The sequence below is a fragment of the Podarcis filfolensis genome, assembly GCF_964270895.1.
Source record: "Podarcis filfolensis genome assembly, chromosome: 1".
NCBI lineage: Eukaryota > Metazoa > Chordata > Lepidosauria > Squamata > Lacertidae > Podarcis > Podarcis filfolensis.
The window spans coordinates 19,893,023-19,907,988 of record NC_139604.1 but is presented as its reverse complement, the minus strand read 5'-3'; the positions used below and the strand labels follow the sequence as shown (position 1 = coordinate 19,907,988).

At 38.3% G+C, this 14,966-nt stretch overlaps 1 protein-coding gene across 8 annotated transcripts in view; it reads right to left on the bottom strand.

The window, feature by feature from the left end:
• The window catches only part of DYNC1I2 (dynein cytoplasmic 1 intermediate chain 2), a 37,344-nt gene that overhangs the window by 18,615 nt on the left and 3,763 nt on the right, over positions 1-14,966 (bottom strand). For 2 of the 8 annotated variants that reach the window (XM_083629288.1, XM_083629287.1), the window contains exons 2-6: positions 14,541-14,658; positions 12,083-12,197; positions 7,425-7,569; positions 3,697-3,756; positions 1,989-2,104 (exon numbers count right to left, since the gene is read on the bottom strand). In XM_083629288.1, coding sequence (XP_083485414.1) covers positions 1,989-2,104; positions 3,697-3,756; positions 7,425-7,569; positions 12,083-12,197; positions 14,541-14,648 — 544 coding nt within the window. In that variant the 5' untranslated portion in view covers positions 14,649-14,658. Of the gene's footprint in view, positions 1-1,988; positions 2,105-3,696; positions 5,442-5,703; positions 7,570-12,082; positions 12,198-14,540; positions 14,659-14,966 lie in introns of all 8 variants that reach the window. The other 6 variants (XM_083629289.1, XM_083629290.1, XM_083629292.1 and 3 more) reach the window with 4 other exon arrangements.

The window sequence follows — 14,966 nt, the reverse complement described above, 5'->3', positions numbered from 1 at the left end:
AGATGGATCTTTACTTTTGTACCCAATTCTACAAGTTCCCACGCACTAGGCACGATGCACATCTTAATGCACCAATGCTGCTTCCTAGGTTTTCTATGGAAGATAAAGAGAGATAGTACCATGTCCCATCTGTAACCTCTAAGGGTGGACATTTGCACAATTTGTTTGTTTTTGCATGAAATTACAGCATGGCCAAGGTTCAATTTCATTTGTAATTCTGACTGAAAACTACTTCAGCCAAACTCAACTTCATGAAAAAGAAAACGAACCATCACTCCTGGTATTCATATACTCAAGTCAGATCTGCTCACATGAGACAAGCAGAAGAAAACTATCATCATGGAATTAAACTGCACCCAATTAAGCAGATGTCTCAATGATGGAGAAAGCACATGACCTTATACCTCTAAATGAAAACTCTAGCTACAGAACCAAATGAAGTCAAAACTATAGAAGTATCTTCATTAATCAACATTTTCTACAGATGCAGTTTGAGCTAGCCTGTCTTCTTTTAAAGCTGAAATCCTAAGTATGTTTCCTTTCATTAAAACTCACTTTGTAAATTCTTTGAACTAAAAGACAGGGCATCAAAGACTGTGGATATACAGCAGAAACTTTTATTCCTTGAATTATATAGCCAAACAGACTAGCAAATACACTTTTCTGTTCCTCCGTTCCTCATGTTGTCACAGCCATACAAGGCTTGAGCCAAAGTCATGTGTATGCACAGGCAAGGACCATATGAACTTAAAGAGTTTTGATACTTTCTAGTTTTTGCTGCAGCATTTCCCATTGCCAAAGAAGAAACGCACTGTTCAATTTAGCATTTGGCTTGTCCATTAGGCTCCCAGAGGCACTGTAACAGCATTAGAAAATGAGATATGAAAGCTAGGAGCTAAATGGCACCTTAAACCTAGGTTATTGGCGAAACAACAGAACGTCTAGGTGTGCTTTTTTATAACAATACAAAGCTGAAAAGGAATGATCTGCAGCTAAAATATTATGTTCATTTTTCACATGGTCTAGTCCTTCCCATGCTCACCCCCAAATATTATTAAGAGGGTCTCTTCTCCAGAGAGTAGCTGGAAGTGGTGAGGCAGAAAAAAGTCCTCCTTTTAATCTGAAATCTTAGACACAGTATTGCGCCCACAGCTCAGAAACTGCTTGCGCTAATGAAATTCCCTGTCAAAAAATGCGCCTAGAACAATGGGAGTTTCGAACACTGCATTGTAACAAGAGCTTCAGAAAAGTCACAGTGCCTGGCTCTCACTGTTATATGTAATTGCCTTCTTTGCATTCGTTATCATAATTAGTTCCACTGTTTACACCTTATGTAAAAGAAACAGAAAGTATTATTCATCTTTGAAGGATATATTTTAATTGATAAAAGAGAACGTCGTTAAAATAAGTAGGACCGGATCCAGATGTGTCCTCCACAATTGGAAGGGCTCATTCTGCTCATAGGAAACCAGGATCCAGTGGAGACTCCTTGCTGGAGGAAGATGGTGGATCAGTGATTTTCACCAAGTGCTCTTTCCTATTACAGCCCCTCGCACTGTTCTTGAAAGATTCTCCTCCTTCAACTCTCTGGATCAGGTTTTCACAGCCCTAACTTCAGAACTTCAAATGGCTCGATCACCTAACAACATTGTGACACCAGGTGATTTACAAGTGAGCAGCCCTGCACACCTGTCAATTCTGGCCCATGAGAATAAATTTTGATTAGGATTTAGTCCATGGAGCCAAAAAAAGTCCCAAATCTGGATGCAACTTGTAGAGTTAAGGAACAGACCATCTAACGAATAAGCCAGTATTCTATCAAACCCCAAAGTCACATGCAAAAATAGTAATTTCTTGTCCTGCAAACATTTCTATTCCTGCATTTTCACAAAATAAGTTTTGGAATTTTCCCCTGTGGCATAACCCATCTCACCCTCTTCATGTGGGGTTTTTAAAACAAAGGAATAGGAAGAGTAAGTCATATTCACCTTCTTTTGGCTGAGTCATAACTGGTGTTTGGGTCTCCTTTGTGTATGTGACCATTTCTCGAGGAGGAAAGTCAACTTGTGTAATTTTGGACATTGCAAGTTTAATAGGTCCACGTCTAAAAAAAAATGATGGAGAAAGTTATAATGCAACTACAATTCATGCAACTTACATCGAATAAATTTGTGGAAAGTCAGACAATCCATCATCTCTATATAACAAGTATTAAATTTAACGATTGCTGAATTATACATCTTTTTCTTTTAAAATAAAAAGCCAGCACAGAAGGGGAAACAAAGGAAAGTAAATAAAATGTCAAGAAACTGATTTGTTTGTTATGCTGCTTTTTCAGATGGCAGAAACGCTAGCCCATATAACTGGTATGCACTGAGTTTTAAACAAATTTCCGCCATAAACAACAGTTGGAACCTCCTCAGATTCCCGTGCTGCAGTCCACTCCATTCAGTAGTGTACTCCAGCCCCCATGAGAAGCTTTTTAGGGATGGGAAAGCCACATTCTGCCCACTTCATTTGAACAGCATGCCTCTGGACCAAGCCAATGTAAAATGTGTGAATTCTGTGCCAACGCAACACAACTGCAATTTAACTTGCAGAAAACTGTGTTACCATCTTGATATAATATAATGCAGTTAAGAAAACAATATGTTGCAATACCTCAGCAATCACCAATTGGCAAAATTCCCAGGGAACTATTTGACCGAGATCAGGAGTGGCTAACCTTTTTTGGCTAAGGGTCATATTCACCCTTGACCAACCTTCCAGGGGCTGCATGCCAGTGGTGTGTATGGCCAAGAGAGTACAGTCACCCCACACTTGCAAGCACCTCTCACATGCAAACCAGCACACAGTCCCTCCTTCTCATCTGATCTGTGCAGACTAGTTGAGGAAGGTTACTGCTCCTTCCCAGGTCATCAAATGACCAATCTGATTGTGTGGAGGGAATAATTTGCATCCCTCCTCAAGGAGCTCTCTATCCAAGGTCCAGCTCTGAGTCTACTTTAAAACTTACTTTCACTGCCAAAAATTTTGGAGCACTTGATCCAGCCTATGGGCTAGCCACCCCTGATCTAGATATATGTACATTAACGCCTATGTTTTCACTCAATGAGTAAGGCAAACCCCCAAAATTACTGGCCCTCTTCCCTGTTTTATAAAAATACAACATATTTTCCCCCCAAAGTGCCCAAAGCAAGCCACATACATTATCTCAATAATCCTGTAAGACCAGTATTATTGCTTTATCAAAGGTATGTAGACTTAGACAAAGCATTCATGACTAACGACTTGACATGGATGTCATAAAGTCATTTAAAAATAGTAATTACGAGAATATTTAGTATATTAGTAAATTAAAAGTCTTTAGAAAATTAGTTGCATTAAGATGCTGAATATAAATTCAGAGGTTGCAATCCAGAAATGTACATGCGCCAGATCAAATTTGTTCAGTCATATAAAGAACAGCTCTCCCCAAACACAAAACCTTTTTCCGGTTTAACATACTGTTTGTGGAAGCTGATGATCAATAAACTGCACATCATACATCACTTTCACTTAATGATCTGGATGCAACCTTAAACACATAGCTAAAATTGTTTTACATATTATATTTTAAGACGTGAAATAATTTGGCTTATATAAAAGACAATCATTACAACAAAGATGGAAGATAAAAAAAAATCTCTGCTATACCCCAGATCGGAATCAGAGTGAAGCTGTAGAACTGATGGATCAGTATCCCAATGCAGCGTCCTGACAACACAGGTTGAAGAACAACCATGCAGCATTAGCAAAAAAGGCCAGAGATTAGTGAAGCAAATACATTCTATTAAATGTTAAAAGCTATTGGAAGCTACAATAATATCATGGCTTCAGATATTTTAAAAGTGCCAGAAATATCAGTTAGTGGAAATTGAGTGGACATTCAGAGCAACTACAATACATGCATCATACCAATTAAAATAGAAACATACAGTTCAGAACAATTAGTAGAGCGACAGCATTCAGTTGATCAATCCGTAAGACTGATTAAAACCTTTTTACTCGGCTAAAACTGAGGTTTTAAAAAGTGTAATTGTTTTTAATTTAAATATAAGATTTTAATGCAACACCTGTGGAAGGAAGGTATTTCCTTAGAAGACACGCCCCCTTATTTACCACACGGAAGAAATGGCTTTTCTTAGATAGATGTGAATGTGTTGCATCAGGTCCTAACAAAGAGCAGGGTTCTTTACCCTCAGATCTTTTATACGCATGCAAATGTATGCAAATTTAAAAGTTATACAATTAATCACCTAACACTTCTTTAAATAGGTGACAGCCCCTGTATTTAGAGATGCATTCAGTCAAGGATAAGCTTTGACTTATCTTAAGAGTTTATTAACACTATACAGCTACATAGATTTAGTGGTGTCACCCGAGATCCAGTTTGTTAACATACTGTGATCTTGCCCGAAGCATTAAATATGTTCAGGAAATTGTCATATTGGTAAAGGAAATGAGTCAACACATAAACCTTTGGGTGCAGGAAAAAGCGCTTTTCCACTGGGATATACTGCTGCTAGTGTTTCCAAGATGTGACATTGCTATAATTATGGGTTAAGCACTGCCTTGGGCTTATGTCATTTAATTTAAAGCCAACTCAAGACAGTCAATGTTGCAGCATTCAGCAAGTTAAGCAGTGCAGTCCTAACTATGTTTACTCAGAAGTAAGTCTGCTGAATTTGAGATTTACTTTCTTGTAAGTAGGTTTAAGACAACAACCATTTAGGAAATATTTCAAGTTGCAACTATATAGTATATAGAGCAACATACCAAGCATTAGCTTTAACCTACATAAATAAAATTGTATACATTTTAGTCTTGTGGCCTACTAGAATGCTAGAAAATGCTAGAATGCTAGAAAAGCAAAGCAAATATAAATAAACACACATATCAGACGTTCTAATGACTAACCACATTCAAAATTCTGAATAAAGAAGTTTGTCTTTTGATAAGTAATTAAGTTGCTTTCATGAAACTCGAAAATCATTTCAGATAGATTTTGCATTAAAATAACTGGTCTACTGTTCACTATAAATTCATTACTCCAATTATTTATTAAATTTAATTCATACCCCTCTTTTCTACAACAGGATGCACCAAAGCAGCACACAAAAATAAAATCACCAGCAATCCAACAAAATATTAATAATGTAGAAGTGCAACAAAAGAATAACAAGTTTACAAAATAGCAGAGCGCTAGCATTAAAAATTCACCTGAATGAATAGATCTTCAAAACTTGCCTAAAGCAGACAAAAGGGAACCTAATGGTTTTCCCAGGGAGGAAATTCTAGTTTTGGTACCATAGCCAAAAAGGCCCTGCTGCTGGAAGGATGGAGAACAGGGCATCTGAAGGCAATCTTAGGACTCAGGCAGCTTTGTATGGAAGAACATACTGTATTTTTTGCTCTATAAGACTCACTTTTTCCCTCCTAAAAAGTAAGGGGAAATGTGTGTGCGTCTTATGGAGCGAATGCAGGCTGCGCAGCTATCCCAGAAGCCAGAACAGCAAGAGGGATTGCTGCTTTCACTGCGCAGCGATCCCTCTTGCTGTTCTGGCTTCTGAGATTCAGAATATTTTTTTCCTTTTTTTCCTCCTTCAAAAACTAGGTGCGTCTTGTGGTCTGGTGCGTCTTATAGAGCGAAAAATACGGTACATCTGGAGATAACTCTTAACCCCCTAGGACCAGGCTAACTCCAGTGGTCCAACCAACACATACATACATATAGGTATAGGTACAAGATTTCTTCCACTTGCACAACCACTGGATAACTCACAGAACAGAACATCCCCTTCCTCTCCTGGCCCCTGCACCCCTCCTGCATCTGCTCTGAAGGATTTCTCAACTCTCCAGAGCAGTGCAGGGGGCTCCAGGGGTGAGGAGAGAAAGTGGAATTCACACTGTGTGAATGAAACTGTGTTCCACCCATCCACAGACACAGTTGGCTAGAACCCTTAATCAACATCATTTATTGGGTGAAGCCCATGATGGAAGACTTGGTATTCATATAATTCTCATGGCAGGGAAGTCACAGAAGCACAGCTGCTCTTTTATGCCCCACCAAATGTAATACGAGAATCCCCAAACTACACAGGAGAAGCCACCAGATGGGCTTCTCCTGTATGATCCAGAAATTCTCATGCAATCCTTCTGGCACATGAAGGACTGGTGCTACTGTGGCTCCCTCATTGCCAGATGATTGTGGAATTTACAAAGTATACGTTCTGTCCCCTAGGTGCTTAACCTAAAGATACACTTCCTTATTTTCCAATAGAAAGTGGAACTCTACCCTATTTTGAGGGCTCAGGTCAGATATACCATCATTTTTCTTTTTTTCAAAACAAAGTAAGTTTCTTAAATGGCAGAAATGAAGCCCACAGTCACAACTGAACTACTACACTACAAGTGATTTCCATCTGCACATGACTGCACCCAACCACATGTTGATGGTAAACTAAGGCTATCTATGACCATATGAATTAATACAGAATGACACAGTTTCTCTTACTGGTGACCCACCAGGAGGCAATATCTAGTAGTGAAATGATACTTCCGTTTCAACTTAAGACTGTATGTTCCATGTACATGGATACAGTCAAGAAAGCCAATCCTAAATTCTCACAATACTGATTTTTAGGAAGAGACTGGGCTCTTCAGGGAGATAATTTACACCCTAATGTAGGCCAGTTTAACCTGACTCATGGCACTGATGATCTTGACATCTGCTCAAAATACCAAATGCTCAGCGCATAAGCATGTCTGTACGTGTGTGCACCCCCCACCAGTGATGATATAGCAATCCCAGGGTAAAATGAATAACTATCAGAACATTCCTGAGAGATATATTTGAGCATACAGAGTAATAAGTTGAATTTAAAAACAAGAAGCAAGAAACAATGAACTGGGGTGCAGCATTGGATAAACACTGACTAAGTGAACTATGTGATTTATTAAAGTATTTTAGAATAAAAATATGGTACAATCCCTCCCTTCTTAGTATATGAAAATTGCTCATTACTTAGAACCAGAAGCTGGCACACTGCCCACTTCCTCATCTAACCCTTCCTCTGTAACCAAATATTTCATCCAAGAGTTTTGGTAAACTTTAAAGTACGTTCTTCAGTAGAGACCTGGGCTAGAAAGAGAAGGCTAGATGGGGAAACAGAAAATCTCATCAGCCTCTCATTCTGTTTAATGAACAAGGCATGCTGAGGAGAGGGTTCTGCTGGGTCCTATGACGTGTTTGGAGAGATTGTGCCATACTTTTAAAGCAGAAAATTATTTTTTCAGTAACGTTAACACTTTTCAATTTTAATACTGTACTGCACTTTTGAGATCCCAACATATTTAATCCGAAAACCTTTAAGAAAACATACCTAGAACCAACAGCACCATCACCAGAATCTTGGCTTCCAGCCTCACTTGGTGTGCTCACAGATTTCGAAGATGGAGACATAGGAGGAGGGACTAAATAGTGAAACAGACAGGTATCCGCTGTTACTAGTCGCAGAGGTTGCACAGCTTAGGATGTTTCCAAATTAATTTAACATGGAAGCATTAAAAAAGTGATGGTAAACAAAAAATAAAATAAAATGGATGAAAATGAATAATAGAAAAAAGGGGAAAAGACAATGTTAACATATCATGCTGGAGACTCATGCAGTTTTTAGCATTTAATGCATTTTGGGGTTATGTAGCAAGTATACTTTATACAAAATGCTGGGAAAATAAGGATTCTACAATTTAATACTTTCCTAAAAAACTGTTATTCAGAAACTGAAATATGTTATTAAAATTTACACAATGAATTTGGGGTTGTTATATCTTATAATACCAATTATTATTGGAGTGGGGGTGAGGAGTCATAAAACAAGCTCTTCTCCAAAACACAGTGTTTTAAACTTGTAATTATTTACTGAAAACAGTTTGTTCTATTCAGCTAAACCTCGATTTCTTAACATTATATTTTTTAAAAGCCTCACCTCAAAGGAAGTTTGTTTACAACATTTTGTGATACAAATTTAGTGCAACTGGAATGGTAAATGAGAAGCAGCAGCATGCAACCTAAAACATGTGCCTATCAATTAATTATACTTGTGCAACATCCAATAAAGATGTACAAGTTTTAAAGTCTCTACATTGGTTTTTATCCAGATCTGCATTTTTCAGAGCCAAATATCCCCACAATAAGTAATTTTGTTTTCACTGAGGATAAATGGGAGTATGTATTGAGCTGGATTCAGAGTTTCCATGAGAAGAATTCAGCTTACAGGATGCTTCTGCTGGAGGAAGGAGAGGGAATTTTCAGATTCGTTCTTTGTTTTGTTGACCCCAGAAAAGCTACTCTGGAGGATTTGGGGACCCTCCAAAATAGAAAGGGAAGGTGGCATTGACAAATAAAGTTTTCCCCCCATCTCCCATAACCCACATGGTAAATCTCAGGCAGTTCTGATTGGGAAAGGGAAACTCAAAAGCCAGTCAATCAATAAACATTATGCTGATGCAGCTGAACTGATATACCGAATTCTTATTTGAATTATACAAAGGAATTAAAAGTGTTCCAATTGCAGATATAATTGCTGATTATAAGAAATATTTTCAGAAAGGGGAAGGACAGAATGTCTTATCCTACAGCACTATATTAAAAATCATATGCCTTGCTATTTGCCACCACTCAGTGTCTTCAAAATATGAAAATATAAGCTTTGGAAATGGAAAAGTATTTTTAATAAAACACATTAATCCTTCTATAGGACTAGTAAAATCAAAACATTGTTTTTTTAATGAACTGCTATTTTCATGTTATTTTAAAAGAATATGCACTAACACTTAGTCCTGGAGACAGACACAACCCATTATTTGATTATTCTAAGAGGGGCATGCTGAATCAAGTTCTTTGTTATGTTTTTAACTAGTTGCTACTGCCATCTATTGGTTGTTAAACAGTATGATGGTTTAGAACAGAGCTTTCCAAACTGTATGTTGCGACAGTGTGTGTAGGTGTGTCGCGCAAAAGCTCCCCACACTCCTTCCAGGGCAGCTGGAAAGTGGTTAGTTTAACCTCCTGTTTGCTAGTAAAACTGAATTACTGTGTCATGAAATGATGCATGTCTAAAAAGTGTGTCATCAACACGAAAGGTTTCGAAAGCTCTGGTTTAGAACCTTCAAATATTGTAGGTGCCTTTTTCTATTAGAGGAAACTATAGTATTTCCTCCAATAAAGTAGTTTACATGTAATATTGATTAGGAAGCAAATAGCTTCCAATTCAGTGAGACCTGAGCCAGAGTAGAGAGTGGCAGAATAGATTTTAAACCACTGCAGACAACAGATCGGAAACATGGAGTTGTGCCCAAAAATGTTATCACATTCACACAACGACTTCCACTTGTACAACAAAAATTCTCTTCCAACTCCTCTCCCCACATGCACCTCACGCTCCCAAGTCTGCTCCAGAAAGTTGGACCCCTAAAGCCGATTATTTTGTGGAGGGAGTCTTCTACTGCACAAGTGAAATTCCTTGCATGAACAGAACAACTTGGGCACAACCCATGAATTTTAAATGCTCCTCTATGCAAGAATTTCCCTGCTGTTCAGACCACTCCACAGTGTGGGTGCTTTCCATCTGCATGTCTTTCCCTTTAATGATCGGGAAGTATTTTTAAAATGTGATCACTCACCTATAGTCTGAAGTGGTTTAATCTGTTCTACCTCCTCAGAAGTCTATTACTATTTACCTCATAAATACAATTAGAACTGGTCTGTTAATGAAGCAAAACTGAACATACTCTACTTAAGCTGAATTAGTAGCCGATTAATAAAATAAATAAATAAATAAATAATAAAATTAGCTCATCGTTTTTTGAACAAGGAGAGTTTGCCAATTCAAACATTAAATCAAAATGATCAAAGCATAACAAAACTGGTGACTAAGCCCAACTGAACAAAATAGGACTTACTCCTGTGCATAAAATAGTATGGTCAGTTACGATCCAGTGCCAAACATTATAATCTTCACAGGAGCACCAAAGATTAAGGCCCTTCCTGCACCACCAGCCCTGAAATTTTGGAAGCAGTTTCCAACAAAAGGGCCAATGAAGTTATATTTGATAAAAGTATGGCTACCAAGTTCTCCTAGTGTCTTTTCCTTTTCAAAATATTCCCATCAAGCAGTGTTAAAGGCTATTAGGTATTTGGAAATACATTAGCTTGAAAAGTAGACATAAATAAAAGGAGGCTGCCTCAGTTATACTACTGCACTAAAAATGTTTATGTCGCAGCCAGATTGCCCTCACATCCAAGGAGTCAAGGAATCAGATCCAAGGAATGACATTGTCAAGGAGGATAGCGCCGAGGTCCTCAATAAATTTGCTGCAGACTTCGCTATGGAAGCCACTTCTAAAGCCGATGTTCATGTGGAACCCCACAAGAAGCAGCTCCACGGCACACTGGCCTATCACTTCCAAGCCAGCCCCTTGCCGATGCTTGAGAAGTTAGCTCAGAGCATAGATGTCAAGCTGGGCTGCGACTGGGTGGCTGCAATATTCTCCTGGGATCTTAGATTTGCCAGTCATGAGACCTTCCAGGTGATCTATCCATACACCCCGCAGAACGATGATGAGCTGGAGCTTGTCCCAAGGGACTTCATGTCTCCTGTGGAGCAGGTCACCACCAGCACAGGCTGGATTTATGGCACTTCGCTTGTGACAGGGTGCTATGGACTGCTGCCCAAGAATTACATCACCAAAGCAGATAAGTGTGGCACGTGGGTGTTCCATGGGTCATATGCCATTCTGAATGGCAATTCATCCCCCTCCCTCCTGATGTTCACTGACGGAGTGATGGATCGAAGACTTCAGGAGGATCAAGGACCAGGGGATACTGGGCCCCTCACAATCTTCTGCCAGAGTATGCAGCCCTTAAGGATCACCAACCCATCTGGGCCACAGAAGAGGCGCCTTTTCGTTTGCCGACAAGGCAAAAGGATGGATGTTGTGTTTGGGAAATACTGGCTCTTAGTGTTTGATGCCGAAGGAAGGTATATGCTGAGAAAATGTTTATTTTGTACTGGTTAGGAAGCTGCCCTATTCCAAGAGAAGAACTGAAAAAGTAACAAGTCTATGCAGGGTAGGCTTTTTATCTAATCTCTTGTAATGTTGCAATGCCCCCTTGTGGCAGAGTTATCGTCTCCTTTTTATATGCCTACAGATAGCTTAAAAGGAACCATTAAAAGTTTTAGCAACTTAAAAGGAAAATTACTAGAAGTACTTTGAAAATACTCTCCTTTAAGCATTATGGCATCTGTAATATTAACTACAAATATATGTTCGGTTTAGGAAGATATTCCTGTTTCTACTTGCTAAATCCTCAGATAGTTTAAGACATCCTGCTTGAACACTTTTTTAAAGGGTACTTTAAGAAATAACAGAAACGTTGGCTTGAATCTTGAATTCCCACAAGCAGAACTCCACTCATGGGATACTCCCATAAGAGGAAGGAAAGAGGCAATTTCCTCCAATTTCACCCAGCAGAACTGTTCTGCCAGGCCAGGAGACCCTCCGGAACATCATGGGAAGTGTCATGGGAGGGTACTGGGCAAAGGGAGAAATGGACAAAAAAAAGCCACCGCCACCATTCTTCCCTCTCTGGGGAACCCTGCACCCAATCCATACATTACATTTTTTATATTTTAGAAATATAGTGTGAATAAATTAAACAAATCCAGCTTTGGATGCCTTCATATTACTTTCATATCTCTGATACTTTAGCATTTAGTTTTGTAGGACAATTTTAAAGCTCTGGGATTATGCTCCAAATATTGTAACAATAAATGATCAAATTATACTTATCTGTGTATGGCCATATTTAAAATCAGATATAAGCAATAAGTTACGAGAAGCATCACAAGAAAAGCTGTGGCAATAATGAACATACAACAGATACATGCATATGTGAGTAACAACTTTCATGCTAATACAAGTACCACTAAGGTGGTGGTGAGAGATATTCATGATAAATTTTCTTTATAACTCTTACCCATAGGAGCATCTGGTGTTAAACCCATGCTCTGAAGCAAGGCTTCAGCTTCCCGTCTCTTCTTTTCAAGGTCAGACTCATCTTGCACAGGAAGAGCTTCTTTCTTCTGATCAGTCTATATATATATATTTTAAAATAACAAGTTATGTGACAGTGCATTCTTTCACATACCACTTGTTTTATGTGCAAGGAAAAGGTTTTAAAAGAAAAATTACTTCATTTCATAGAAATGGGATACAGGTAATATTAATTGCATCTATATTTCACTGATAGTCAGTGAGGAAGAATTGTGCCAGCTCTAGCCATTTCTTGGTCACAACACAGAGCAAGGCAAATGTGGATAGGGGTAGGAACTTAAGCTTATTACTGTAGCAAGTTCCCGAAGACCAACAAATGGCCTAAGGGTCTACCCTAAAATCAGTCAATGGCAGGAGGATATAGCTCAATGAAAATATCAACCAAGTCTGTGGCAGGTGTGAAAAAATATGATTTCCATGTTAATGAGTAAATATAAAACTGCCAATATTTTTAAAAAATCCACCCCCACTCTGTGATTTCTGGACGTTGTTTGTTTCTTTTTTAATGCCAAATCTACAAGAAAAAGCTCATCTAAATGGTCTCAATCCTAATCGCCAGCTATGGCATTTAACATTAGTGAATACTTTAAAGATATTGATGTTAGCCTTTGCATTCCAGAGATTTATGCAAATTCAAAGATCTGTGATATTATATATTTATCAAAAAGCGAGTTGTATCAAACAGAACCATTAGAAAACGGCCAGCTACTTTTCTGTAACCATAGTCTTGCATTGTACTGAGAAAAAATTTAGCTTCTAATTGACATATCTGGATTGTTCAATCACATAGTGCTCTGAGATATCTGACAACTGTACAGTTCAACTACACAGAAGTTACATTCAAGATTGTTGGTTCATCAAAGCTTAACTTCAGCAGGTCTTAAATGCTTTGCTGAAATAGAGCCAAGATTCATACCAGCTGCTTGTCAAAAACCTACACATCATCTCTGCCAATTGTGCACTTAAGGCAGTGTTTGTACCAACTTCCAATTTCCCAGTATATGAAGACTGCAAAGTAACTGGCTAAAGATCAAGAAAGTACTAAAATGGCACTGCATTCTTATTTTTATTTAATACATATATAAGGCATCTTTTCTCCAAGGGCCTCAAACTGGCATATGTCACTCTCCTTCCTTTTTAAAAAACCCTGTGAGGCAAGTTCAGCTGAGAGATAATAAATGGCTCAACGTCAGCCAGGTGAAATGTATAGCTGTTCAGGAGTTTAAATCTTAGTCTTCTCGGTTCTAATCCAAAATTCTAACCATAACACACTAATTTTATTTACAACTTTTTGCTAAACATAAAAAAGTAAACTTAAGATTAAACCAGAATGATTTAAGGCGATTTTAGATACTGTCCTCGTCTTTGGGTCTTAACAAAATATTTCCACTTTGAACTGTTTTCCTGTGCTTGTACACCAAAATTCCAAAAATAGTACAACACTGATTAGAATGGTTTAAATATGGATTTTTTAATTCCAAAAATAGTACAACACTGATTAGAATGGTTTAAATATGGATTTTTAAAATTTTTCCAGTATTGCCAAATCATTACCATAGGGTCCAATTACACCGTACATACCCAATATTGGCATGCCAGAGGAATACAAAAAATAAGAGTATCATAGAATTGTAGAGTTGGCAGGGACTGCAAGGATCATCTACTCTAATGCAAGAATCTTTTACCCAACATGGGCCTCAAACCCACAACCCTGATATTAAGTGTCTCAGGCTCTACCAACTGAGCCATCCCAGAGAAGAATGCTGGACAGTTTTTTCTTTCTTTTTACGATCTTAATACTTCAGAATGCATATGCCCTTGCACAAGCATACCACAGCATTAAAATGCCTCAAAGAATAAATGAACTGCCTTTGGTAATGCCGCTAGAGAAAAACCTTCCCTTACAGGAAGATGAGCCATGCCAGGTAGTGTTCTCATAACCTGATGGCTACTAAACTAAGCTGCTACTGGAGCAGTCTATGAACAGGACAGAAGTAAGACTATGCTTGGAGTACAAAGCCAAGCTTCATGATGACAGTACAGATGCAGATAGCTTCTACCTCACCCAACGTGCCACATAGCTGTCATCTTTCATCCACTACATAGTCATCAGATAACATACATTTTAATGAATATCCAGTTAAAAGAATGAAGCTATTTTCAATGATTTTTTTAGCATGTAACACACATGCTTGGATCACACAAATGCTAAACCACAATTTAGCATTATATGTATGTGCTTCTGTGAGCTTAAACAAAACCTTGGCCTCCTCACATGTAGGGAGGAGTGAAGCAGGTGAATAAAGCTCCTTTGTTTATTTATCTCAATATATTAAGCTGGGATACAATCATCTCACAGATGTAATTTGAAAAGTTCTTACTTCCTTTTTCTTTCGCTCTTCCTCTTTTCTCTTCTTCTCCTCTCTGATTTGGGCCAAGCGTTGTTTTTTACGCTCCAGCTCAGCCTTCAGCTCACTTTTATCAGACATGATTAGAATCCTGTCAACAAAATAAAGATTACATGAAGAATTTTATATATATAAATGAAAGGCCCTTATGCAAATCTATCATAAATAAATTCCCTAGAATAAATGTATGCTCATATGAAAAACCTTAACCTCTCTTGGAAGACATATATTATGTACCAAAAGTAGACTCAATTTTTGCATTCCAAAGACTAGAACAGGGGATGGGAAACCTATGGCCCTCAATACATTGCTGGACTCAAATTTCAGAAATCCTCAGCTAGCATTGCCAATGGTCAGAGATGGTGGGAAGGTTAGCCACCCCTGGTCTAAGCTTTCTGC